At 38.5% G+C, this 13,652-nt stretch overlaps 1 protein-coding gene across 4 annotated transcripts in view; it reads left to right on the plus strand.

Moving 5' to 3' along the window:
• LOC101740264 (uncharacterized) overlaps positions 1–13,652 on the plus strand; it is a 224,299-nt gene that overhangs the window by 166,496 nt on the left and 44,151 nt on the right. For all 4 annotated transcript variants that reach the window (XM_062676049.1, XM_038020392.2, XM_012697665.3 and 1 more), the window contains one exon: positions 8,455–9,009. In XM_062676049.1, coding sequence (XP_062532033.1) covers positions 8,476–9,009 — 534 coding nt within the window. In that variant the 5' untranslated portion in view covers positions 8,455–8,475. The remainder of the gene's footprint in view (positions 1–8,454; positions 9,010–13,652) is intronic.

The raw sequence follows: 13,652 nt of genomic DNA on the forward strand, positions 1-13,652 counted from the left end.
ATAAGGCGGGCCATCAGTAACGAATTCCGACCCCTGGCAGTGAACGCCTTTTGGCAAAGGCTCGGCAGTCACAGATATACGCTTGTCGCTTTTGACTCGCTCATTCTTAAGTGAGAATTAGGTTACTGGGTTTTTTTTTTTAAACTTAACCGACCCAATCCAGTTTCAACTGGATGGTATTATTGATCTGGGCTTCTTTTGTGTGATCGACTTGCTTGTGGTATGACTGAACTACATCGCTCATTGTGAGAGGTACAGTGATAGTAGCATACCTGCATAGCGTAGCGTAGCTGCTTGTTATTGTAGAGTATACATCGGTGGGACGCCAACGTCGGGTCTAAAGTTAGAGCTATTTCTTCCTCTAGGCAGTAAAACGTAAATGAAAAAAAAAACTGCGTGCAATTCACGCGCGATAGAAGCGAAACATTCAGAAGTATTCTGTCTCATTCTTTCGTATTGTTTTATCTCGTTTTAGTGTCGCTTTTGCTTTGTTTTATCGAGTTTCGAATAAATCTTTTTCGAATAAGTTTTCGGCAATATTTTACAGCAGTTAGCACAATCTTGAAATGTAAATGCATAGCCCTTAATCCTCCGTGACCACGAAAACCGTAAAGTATTTGAACCGACAGAAATCTATATATTAATACGTGAAGCAAAAACTTTGTATCCCTTTTTACGAAAATTGCGCGGACGGAGAAGTATGAAATTTTCTACACTTATAGACAATATAGAGAAGAAGTGCACAATGCTAATATTTTTTTAAAATAGTGCATAAAAGATACATTAAATCAATAAAGAAAACATTACACACACTACATACCATGTATTTGATGCACACACGCATGCATACTATTTATTGCCAAACTTTTGTTCTTGACTTCTGTTGTCAAATTGAGAATAGATTAAATATTTTTTGTCTTTGTTAATATTTTTTATAGTGTAGTCTTGGCGAAATTGGTGATTATAGAAATATAAAATACAATCATAATAGTGTACAAACTTACAATTCCAATTAGTTATAGTCGAATTTCGACTACTGCGGGACCTCTAGTAAAATAAAAAATGCTAAATCGTAAACGTAAAAGTAAGAATATAAATTCCATTACAATAGAATATGTATTCCGAAACTCAACTTTTTAAAAGCAATCGTGAAAAACAAACGAATGCAATGCAACTTGTGCGCATAGATTCGTTCGCATCAAAACCGAAAAACTTTTAACAAAAATAACTCTATTTTCGTGTAACGGCATCTGAGCTTTTGAAGTTTGTCGCACCATTACGAGATGAAAGCTCTTCAAATGACGTAAATAGTTCGTTCAAATATTGTCATAATGTTTGCTTTAATAATGGATTAGTTAATGTAAATTAAATCTTTTTTTGTAAGCTATGGGGTAAGGTAGCTTTCTAAAGATTCACTAAGTGGTGATAATTTTCTAAAAGATTCAATTTTAGATTTGAATACTTTTATTATTGATAACTTTGGTGGTAGGACCTCTTGTGAGTCCGCGCGGGTAGGTACCACAACCCCGCCTATTTCTGCCGTGAAGCAGTAATACGCTTTGGTTTGAAGGGTGGAGCAGCCGTTGTGACTATACTCGAGAACTTAGAACTTATATCTCAAGGTATGTGGCGCATTTACATCGTAGATGTCTATGGGCTCCAGTAACCACTTAACACCACGTGGGCTATGAGCTCGTCCACCCATCTAAGGAATAATTTAAAAAAACTTGGCCTTTGGATGCTAATATAATATGAAAATCTCTTGCATTCGCATCCCTGTCCAAAACGAAAGACTTCGAAATGACCAGATAATCCCAAATTCCATGCGGATAACATTTGCGTGTCGTAAAACCAGTCCTAAAAGAAGCACTCCAACATAATTTTAAGATTAGTCTTTAACATTGGTAATAATAGGTTGCTTCTTGTCTATTCAATAGCTTATATACATTCATAGTAAGACCACTATCATGAAGGCAGGTCAGATGTAAAATATATGCGGAAATCGCTTTCACTTCTCCTAGAACGACCTCACACTCTTTCTAGTATTAAGGAGCTACCGGAGCCCATAGCCATCGCTACGTAAGTCCTCCCTACCGTGAGACATGAGATCTAAGTCTCATTTACAATGCCCATACCCTCAAAAACAGAAGTCATTCTTGCTTCGCGGCCAAAATAGGTAAAAGGTAGGTTTACTGGTGGTAGGAACTCATGTGAGTCCGCACGGGCAGGTACCACCACCCTGCTTATTTCTGCCGTGAAGCAGTAAAGCAGTAATGCGTTTCGGTTTGAAGGATGGGACAGCCGTTGTAACTAGAGTGATATCTTAGAACTTATATCTCAAGGTGGTTGGCGCATTTACGTTGGAGATGTTTATGGGCTCCAGTAACCACTTAACACCAGGTGGGCTGTGAGCTCGTCCATCCATCTAAGCAATAAAAAAACATGCCTACCTGTATGAGCTCACACGACGCCTTACCAATAGATCAATAATAATTCGAAGTTTTTAAACTAATAAATTTGATCATAGATCATCCATCACTGTTTCATTAGTATTGCGTTAAAAGTCTAGTCTCAGAACAAGTCCTAATTCTATAACACAAATACGATTACAATTGAATCGGCAATGTCTAATCTAACCCTTGTGTTAGTAGGATAAGACGCAGTTGACACAGGCTCTAGTTGAAGATGCGGTGTTTTCACATGTTTGTTTTGGTGTTAGCGTCGCTGTGGCTAATGGCTCGACCGACGTAATCCACAGTGCAGTAGTGAACAGTACGTTTGGTAGTCAATAATTTTTCAAGTACCAGTGAGATCGGCAAGCGGGTGTGGTGAGAATGTTCTGTAGAAATGAATTGTGAATCAGTTCAGCTCATATAGCCTTTACGATAATGTAATTTTTTTTTTTATTGCTTTGGTGGGTGGACGAGCTCACAGCCCACCTGGTGGTTACTGGAGCCTATAGACATCTACAACGTAAATGCGCCACCCACCTCGAGATACAAGTTCTAAGGTCTCAAGTATAGTTACAACAGCTGCCCCACCCTTCAAACCGAAACGCATTACTGCTTCACGGCTGAAATAGTCAGGGTGGTGGTACCTACCCGTGCGGACTCCAAGAGGTCCTACGCCTGAGATTCGAACACCGGTGCATCGCTCAACACGTATGCACCGGACGTCTTATTCTTTAGGTCACAACGACTTCAAAAGGAATGCTTTGATGATGTTAAAAGGAATACTTTTTAAATCGCTTTAGGTGGTCACGAGAAATCTAGTTCCACTTATTGATTAATGTTTACCGATTCATAGATATCATCAGTGAACGTGGACTCGGAATTGATCGGTACCACCAATCCGGTTCTTTCTGGTACGCGTAGCATCTATACCTTCCGGTTTTAAGTAAGACACATCCATCTATACTAATATTATAAAGCTGAAGAGTTTGTTTATTTGAACGCGCTAATCTCAGGAACTACTGGTCCGATTTGAAAAATTCTTTCAGTGTTAGATAACCCATTTATTGAGGAAGGCTATAAGCTATATAACATCACGGTAAGGCCAATACAAGTGGAGCACCAATAAATAATGTTTCAAAATAGGGGTTTAAATAGCTCCTTAACTTTCTATAATTCAAAAATATTTTCACTTTAACGTAAATGAAGTGTGGGTAAAATTTAGCGTTATGTCAAAGTAACTATTCCACGTGGATGGAGTCGCGAGCAAAAGCTAGTTATGCTATATAATCGAGATATGGACTTGGTATCTCAATGTTGGCGTTCCCATTGTGCTATGGACTCCAGTAACCACTTCACACCGTGAATTACGTCGGCACGCTTACTCAAATCACAAATTGTATTTAATAACTGAACGTAAATACTCTGTGTAGCGGTTAAGCTCGTGTATTAAACGAAAGCAATAACTTTCGAAATGTGCGGGCCACGCAAAGGGATCCTTACACAGACCACCTAGCACGGTGACTCATGGTTCGTACACTCCAAATGTTTAGGTACTCGTAAAATCTTCGCTAACAACGCCATTATTAGGTATGACCACCATTAGTTACGGTAATATGGAGCGACGGCTTTATGACTTTATTTTACACTGTTGATTACCATCGGAAGGTTGCATTTTTGCTTTATTAAATGACCGGATGCGAGTGAACGTGGCTTCTAGGATGAGCACACGCTTTCTTCTTGTTATGTAGTGATGTGTGCTCACAAGATACGTGAGATTGGGTCACATCTATATATTTATTTTTATGAGAAAACCAAGACGCAATAGATTGCTGATAAGGCAAACGTTGAAGACGATTTTAATGCATAGGGCTTTCCCTCATAGAGACTTCTTCCAGTGTTGAAAATAACTCTAATTGAAAAGACGGTAATTTTGTGTTTACTGGAATCTTTGAAAGTAATTTTCAACGAATTCAGACGTCCGTGAAATTTTGCGCACGCATCAAGGATCGATGATAATACAGTTAACACAGAGAGTTTGTCGTCGGATCTTCTCAATGGGTCGCGATTCCAATCAGGTGATAGATTCTATGAAGCACTGCTCTTGCTAGAGTCAGTAGTAGCAAATTCTCTCTGGTTGAGCCCGTGAGGTCACCTACCTGGATATCGTCTACAAGCAAATAGGTTGGGAATAACAATACAATAAATTAATAATTTTACTATGTAATATCCTATTGTATCAACTAGATAAAGATGAATTAAATTGTTATTCCGGTTTGCTATTTAAGCGTGCAATTTTTTGTCGTAGTTTTTAAATTACATAAATTATAATGAATAATAAAGGAAATGATTGGGCTGAGTTCGAAGAAAATTTCTTTATGAAATAACCCTTGTGAAATATTATTGAATCTTTCATGTTACTAGAAGAACGGATGATGTCCATGTTAAAAATAATAGTTTAAAAAATCTAACAAAATACGCTTTTCTAGAAAATCCAACTAAAAAATAGAAAATAAATTTGAATTAAAAATAGTGAAAGAAAAAATGATTTTATTATAAAAAAAGCGTGGTATGCGTGCGTAAAAGTATATACATTTTTTATTGTAAAAAATGTATATACTCTACCCTAAAAAACAAAAACTTGATGATTAATTTTTTTCTTTATGACGACCCCGCATTTATTTAATTTAAAACTTTCATGTAGCGCTGATGACAAATCTTCGTAATAAAACGGAAACTGATCTTCGTCGTAAAAGTTTCTAACAAAAATAAACAAGACCAACTCCTCTAAAGACAAACGTAATAATGTACTTTCATTTATACACGAAACTAATTAATTTATTACGAGAACACATTTGCAATTAGCGTAATTAGTCTACAGGACGAACTAATGGAGTTCTTACAGGCCGAGAACTGAGATAATGCAAAAAGCAATCACTTCGGGATACCTGTTTTAATAATATACATATTTACCTATAACTAACTGTATGGAAAGCGAGCTGTATTTTCGAAACCAAATTTAAAGATCACGGCTTATGTGATTGAGGCTTCGACCTCATGCCTCAAGATGACCACGGGCTCTTGTAATTTAATAGCAGATCTTTTTTTTTTTCCACAAAAAAATGTAATAAAAACCATAAATTTTAAACACACTTTACGAAAGCCAAATAAACTCGCAAGCTCTTTATCGTGTTTGCGCTTTCTATGAAGCTCTCGTAGACATAACGGGTGCGATGCTAAGTAAGTCTAAGTAATGTTTGTGAATTTGTACTAAGTAACACTCAAGCTGCATCTGCATTTACATTACGTGTGGCGCAACGTTGTGTGTGGACGTCGAATTCTTTCGACTTATGAATGTATCTATTGCTATTCACTGGTAGTGGTTTTTTTATGCCTACCTATATTGGTAGCCTCGAGGGATTATACAGGCTTCACCAAGAGAGTAGACAAGCTTACGGGGCTAGCCTGGAGAATTTGCTAACAGTAACTCTAGCAAGAGCAATGCTTAGCAGAATCTACCACCGGATCGGAAACGCGACCCACTAAGAAGATCCGGCGAGAAACTCAGTGGGCTGTTGTCTGAGACTTGATTTTCTCCTCGAACCCTTCCGACAAGAACGGTTACCGGTTCTTGGGGTGCCTAAACGCATCGATAGTGGATCTAGAGGATCCGAAATGACGTGTTTTGAGCGGCGACTGTTAACTTTTCAACCCGCAGAATCGGGTATGGCTGGTAATGACTTATTCTGAACTCGTATAGTAGGTACCACAACCCTGGTTGTCTTCACCTCAAAACTGTAATGCATATCCAATTGGATGGCGGGACCGTACCACAAGCACCGGTCGTCGTTCTCGTCTAGCTAATTAACCCACAGACTTTTCTATAAAAGCGTATTTTGTTAGTTTTTTTAAACTATTATTTATTTTACATTTTTTAGTTAAATTTCAATTTTTTTTTTTTTTTTTAAATATTGAATTGTCATCGGTCCTTAATAAGTATAAGAAATTTCATCAACATAGATACGTATGAAGCTAATAAAAGCGTATTAATATGAAGATTATTTAATTTTGAGAATGATTACTGGTTACTGGTGGTAGGACCTCTTGTGAGTCCGCGCGGGTACAACCACCCTGCCTATTTCTGCCGTGAAGCAGTAATGCGTTTCGGTTTGAAGGGTGGGGCAGCCGTTGTAACTATACTTGAGACCTTAGAACTTATATCTCAAGGTGGGTGGCGCATTTACGTAGTAGATGTCTATGGGCTCCAGTAACCACGTAACACCAGGTGGGCTGTGAGATCGTCCACCCATCTAAGCAATAAAAATAAAAAAAATAAGATTTTTATGAAAGTTCTTGAACCGGGAACTTAAGGTGCAAGAATAATGGAGCAGGCAAAACCTGTACAATTGTGTGTAGAAAAAAAATTGTGGACTACAACCACTTTCTATTAATTTTTCGCATTCTAAACGTCACATTCACGTCACGTCACTGCTCCGTCGGGCACTCGTAGCGCGAAGGGTTCTTGAGCGACTTAACGAAGTCATTCTGTATGATTTTCTCACGTCCGTTAATGGTGTTTCAAGATTGAAGTGTTTTAAAAGAATTACGAACGCTTCAATGCCCGTTGAACCATATTTATAGATTCGTGTGTTTGAAACATACATAAAATCGTGCGCGCAAAGCAAAGTGCATGTTGGGATTTCGCGTAATTTTTGCAGAGTTTTCACCTTGCGCCACTTTTAAACTTACCCATGCATAGTTGAGGGACTCGTGCTTGCGGGCTTCTAAAAAGGCGAATTATGAAACAGAATTATCCTTGTCGATTTCCAGACTTTACCAGTATTTCAGACGAACTTAAAAGTTTAGAATAAAAAAAATATGTACATTACGTTTGCTCACGGCAGTCATATATTTCGATACAAAGGATAGAAGAATACCTGGAGCCACTGCGGTCATCCACAGTGCGTTTCCAGAGATCTTTTTTGCCACGTACCATCCGGTTATGGAATGAGCTCCACTCCACGGTGTTTCCCGAGCGCTATGACATGTCCTTCTTCAAACGAGGCTCGTGGAGAGTATTAAACGGTAGGCAGCGGCTTGGCTCTGTCCTTGGCATTGCTGAAGTCCATGGGCGACGGTAACCACTCACCATCAGGTGGGCCGTATGCTTGTCTGCCTACAAGGGCAATAAAAAAAAAAAGAATAGTTCACAAGTATACGTATAAGTAAAAGTATATTTAAAAGAAAGATAGTATAAATAAGTAATATATGTACATATGTAAGTAATAGTACACTCTACAATAATTGAAAAATCGACTTAATAATATAAGTCAGTTGCGGTCTGAAGTCCCGAAACATCTACAGCATATAGATACATAATCTACATAACAGCAACAATTTATTCAACCAAATGGCACATACTCGTACATGTTATACCCAAATGCAAATTGCAGCCAAAAATAAATAAAATTCTTGAATTTCTAAATAAAATAAGAAAAATCTTTTTACTCGGTCAGATATATCGCGTACTTGTTTCAATGTGTATTTTATGTTAAAATTATCAAAAACTTTCAATCTCGCTATGACGCTCTCAAACGAGATCAGAGGCTTTCGATCAACAACGACTCTAAAACGAAATGCAAATCAAAATGGAATATCGAAAAACGCTGAACTTTAAACTTTCTAAACATCAAGCTACATCTCGATATGAAAGAAATAAACTTCGGAGCGCATACCTAGAAACTCGTCCGTCCAATTTGAAACGATAAAAAATAAATTAAAATAACCGAAGGCCGTTCCGATGATATCGATACGGGCTCCGCACCCATTGTGCTCTCAAACGTGGCAGCCTCTAATTGAGGCGGCTTTGTTAAACAAAATGAGGTGTTAGTCCTATTAAATAATAAGAGGTTACGTTGCATGTAGAAGCCGCACGTTGCATATCAAACACGAAATTGGATCGAGAACATGACAATGTTAAAAATTATACAATTATTTGTTTCAGATAAAACGTTGAAGATTGCGTATGGACGAGAGATACAACGGGAGTCCAAAGGAAGCGTCGACGAACGCTGTTTGGACACGACGCGATGTTTGGTCCAACTTTAATCACAATAAAAACAAAGAAAGAGGTTTAAAACAACAAAATGCTGATAGCGGAAAAAATCAAGCAAAATATGAGACAGAACGAGAAGCTATCAATGTTATAGCGACTGCTGAAGCTAAGCTAGACGAAGATGACCAACTCAGGAAGAACGTGTGGAGTGACGTCGATGACGAACTATACATAGCGAATTTGATAAAACACAGAACCACAGATGTTAAGCGTAATAAACGTGGTGTAAGTGGTAGTGATATCAGTGAGCAGGTTGTGAATAGTGTTAGTTTAGATAATAGCGCGATGTGGGAATTGGAACCCACCGATCTGACGGAGTGCGACTGTTTGGGACCACCTCCAGAGTTTCTCCTGCCTCCGCCGCCGAGACCGCCGTTCCTTCAGTCAGAATATTACTGCGGCGACGATCCTATACCTGACCTAGAAACTTGCGATACGGAACCAGTAAGTTTATTTTAGCAGATTTTTTTAAATTCTGATTTTCCTCATCTTATTATTTGCGAGTTATAATACCATCACTTTTCAGAAACAATTCAGAATTCCATTGTTGTCCTTTATTTAAAATAGCTTTGATATTAGGCGCTTGCATTTTTGGATTTTAATTTTTTCATATAAACTTAATTTCTTCAAAATCGGGCAAAATATTGGGCTTTGCCAAACTGGCCCATTAAAACTGCCGTATCCGAGACTAGTCAAGTAAGGTTTAGATAGTTTAGTTTAAGGTTAAGATGGATGTGGAAGCTCAAGGCCTACTGTTATGTGATTAGCAGAGCATATAGACATTACTGAGTGAATGCCGCCACCTACCTTGAGACATGAGGTTGAAGTCACAATTTAATTTGATAACCGGTGAACCATCCATTAAACCGTAGCGCATTACGGATTTGCTGTAAAAATAGACAGAATAATGTGGGTTTACACCACCTACCCATGTGGGTTTACAAAATGTCGTGCCACCAATAACATTATTTAGAAATTAATTGCAATTTTATATTTTACTTATATGTACGATAGGTACCTTACACAATGAGTCATCGAAGGACCAATTAAGAATCAACATTAATTTAAAAAAAAAAGTCGTCCATGTAACAGAAAAATTGATCTTTTAAATAATTGCCTAAGTAAGGTATTAAGCTCTCAAGAGATCTTACCTATGCTGTATCACAAATAATTCATTTACACGGTCTATTCTATATGGTCTCTTTATCTCGATTAGACAGGCGCCCACTCAAATGCTGAGATATTAATGTTGTAAGAGGCAACAGTGCTTTTAGCCTTTGCCAATGGATCCAGTGTACAATAAATAACTAGTCGTTATTTTGCTTCTATAATATAAATAATTTACATAACATTAAACTATATCTGTTTTATTATTTGTAATTAAGGACTGAATTCTACTTCTCGTCGCGTCGTCTTGCTCACTATCTAAAGTCGTGACTTACTTGATGAGAGATTAATTTCTATTTAATGATGCTCCTCTACGCCTGTCGGTGGCGTCATGTAGAGCAGCATGTAGAGCTCACACTGAATATTTTGAAGGACTTTATAACTAATAGAAAATAATCTGAATTTATAGAGCCAAAGTCGAACAAGTCAAACAAACGAAAGTTTCATATCACACAATTCCAAGCTAGAATTCGTTTCCTGCATTGTGACTATTGGGAACGCATATGCCAATGTCTGACACCTAGGCTAGATTACTAAATGTATTCAATAAAGTTACGGGCTACGATCCAGGTTCATTACCAACAAGACTATAAACATGTAAGTATGTGAGAAGTTATCTCGTTTATTTGACAAAGATAATTCAGCTGCATAATAAATTTGAAAACTAAAAAACTCCCTTGATTACGGAGAGACGCTATGTTAATTAGCAGCATTATTAAAAGCAGGATTAAAATTATCTTTTAGCCATCCAGAGCGTCTCGCTTCAGGAATTAATGTGTAATGTAAATTCTATTTGATAAACTAAGTGAGGAATTAAGATAAAAACTACCAACTTAACATAGTATAGGGTCCAGTTTTTTAATTTTTGTTAAGTGAATCTAAGCATTGATCAAGCATTAACTACGCTTGCTGTGCATGGTATCCGGCATTGGTGATTTTCGAATCGAGAACTGTTGACGCTTTTAGTCATAAGTATGGTGTACAAAAATCATTTAAAAAATGATAAAGCATGCTTGGAGCTCATCTAAATGATACAATGAGGTTATTTGATAGAGAACTAAAGTCAGCAATATAGCCCAGAGAATTGGCAAGCCGGAGTGGCAGTGGTCTGGACATTTTAAACTGACGATTGCTGGAGTAGACGGGCTCTTGTGTGGAGATATCCCCTGTCTATATAGTACGATAACCTTCAAAACGTGGCCAACAATAAACAAGTAGATAGAGCCAAAGACCAGGTTCAATAGTGTGGATTGGAAGAGGTCTATATGTCCTGCAGTGTGTGACGGCGAGTGGCGACATTTCTCATTCGTAAATTTTCTTCAATTTTCTTTATAACTAGATTAGTATAAAAAGACATGGGACGTGCACAAGAGAGGGAAATTTAAAACATATTAATAAATATGAATAAATAGCAAATAAGGCTGTTCACGACACGAATTCTTGGCCGATGTGGGAATCGAATTCACGCCCCTCGGACCAGCAGTCTGGGGCGCTACTGCGGTAGTCAATCGACTGAATAATAATTAATTTCTATTATTTTTTGCCTACCTATAGCTAGTAACCACGAGGGGCTATGAATTAATTTTCAATTTTCTTATTCATAAATAGTACAGGCTCGTATAACTTAGCTATACAGCCTGGTTATCTTGCTTATTTTTCTTTCTTTTTAAGACGACATTCAGAATTCAGACACACATTTTTGTTCTGGACGCTACGTAATCAAAACTTACGGAAAAACTTTTTTATCTCTGTCTGTAAATATTTGATACATGCGGGCACTAATGAAGCCGTGTGCGACAATGGAGTTTATCTTTCCATCTTTATGATGTATCATATACGTCTCTCAGTATATTTTCACTACGCGATGCGTGTGACTATCTCTGTGAAATTATTTTTTCCTTTAACTAATTTAGATACTTTTATTATTTATAAATACTTATATTTATTTATACTTATATATACGACTTATACTATTTAGATACTCATAATATATGATGTTTTACTGGTGGTAGGACCTCTTGTGAGTCCGGATGGGTAGGCACCACCGCCCCGCCTATTTCTGCCGTGAAGCAGGTTAGATGGGCGGACGAGCTCATGGCCCACCTAGTGTTAAGTGGTCACTGGAAGCCATAGACATAATAATATACAACATAAGTGCCACCACCCACTTCGAGACATGACTTTTAGGTCTCAGTTTTTACAGTACAACGGCTGTCCCGCCCTTCAAACCGAAACGCATTACTGCTTCACGGCAGAAATAGGCAGGGCGGTGCTACCTACCCGCGCGGACTCCCAAGATGTCCTACCACCAGTAAAGTCCTCCTGCCCGCCTCCATCTGTTCTCCGCTTACCAATGCAATTTCAATGACAAACAAACCCTATGTTCCTTTAAAATTTTACATGAAGAATCACGTCATATAAATGTTTTGTGTGCATCACTCGCGTTGATTCTCTGTACTATTTGAATGTGTCCCAAGTGTTTGTTCAAAACTCTTTTGATGTTGCCGCTTTTGAGCGCTAATTCAAACAGAGGTGCGCCTTTCGGTATTTGAAATAGAATGTGCGGGATTAAAGCAGTTACAGAATTGTGTAGGATATAGAATATAATAGAGAAAGTGTGAAAGTGGCCCCGGTAAACAACAAATTAAGGAGCGGACGGTTAGCGTGGTATGGACATGTGATGCGTAGAGAGAAGATGCATGTGACTAGGAGATGTATGGAAATGGTAGTGCAAGGTAGAGGGGGAAGAGGTCGACCGAAGAAGACATGGATGGAGTGTGTGAATGACGATATGAGAGAGAGAGGAGTGAGTGTTGAGATGACGGCTGATAGAAGAGAATGGAAGAGAAAAATTAGCTGTGCCGACCCCACATAGTGGGATAAGGTGGAGAAAAAGAAGAGAGATAGAATATTCGAAATGTTGACACGCTATTTTAATTTTACTGGTGGTAGGAAGGACCTCTTATGAGTCCGCGAGGGTAGGTACCACCACCTCGCCTATTTCTGCCGTGAAGCAGTAATGCGTCTCGGTTTGAAGGGTGGTGCAGCCGTTGTAACTATACTTGAGACCTTAGAACTTATAAATCTTCAAGTGGGTGGCGCATTTACGTTGTAGATGTCTATGGGCTCCAGTAACCACTTAACACCAGGTGGGCTGATAGCTCGTCCAACCATCTAAGCAATAAATAAAAAATTCGAAATGTTAACACTCTATTTATAATTTATGAAGTTTTTTGTGTGACATTTTGCATATACGTATCATCGTTTTTATTTTATTTTGTGACTTCACCGTTATGCCAAGACGGGCCTTTTTTTTTATTGCCCTTGTAGGCAAACGAACATACGGCCCACCTGATGGTGAGTGGTTACCGTCGCCCATGGACTTCAGCAATGCCAGGGGCAGAGCCAAGCCGCTGCCTACCAAGCCTAACGTCATTCTAAATGTTTACTGGTGGGTCGCTCTATTAATGCCGCGCGGGTTGGTACCGAAATTCTTCCTATTTCTACCGCGAAGCAGTTATGAATTCCCTTATGAAGTATAGCCTTTAACGATAATAAACTTCGATACGATGTCTCAAGGTGAGTAGCAGCATCATCTCTGTGATCTCCGGAACTTTGTGTGTAGGCGTTCCGGTAACCACTTTATAGCGGGCGGTTCGTGAATTCATCCACTTCTTTTCCTTCTTTTTCTCCACCTTACCTCATTAGGTGAGGTCGGCACATCGAATTTTTCTATTCCATTCTCTTCTATCAGCCGCCATCTAAAAACGCATTCCTCTCTTTCTCATATTATCATTGACACACTCTATCCATGTCCTCTTCGGTCGACCTCTTCCGCCTCTACCTTGCATTATCATTTCCATACATCTCCTAGTCACATGCATCTCCTCTCTACGCATCACATGTCCATACCACGCTAA

This window comes from Bombyx mori, chromosome 25, assembly GCF_030269925.1.
Source record: "Bombyx mori chromosome 25, ASM3026992v2".
Classification (NCBI taxonomy): Eukaryota; Metazoa; Arthropoda; class Insecta; order Lepidoptera; family Bombycidae; genus Bombyx; species Bombyx mori.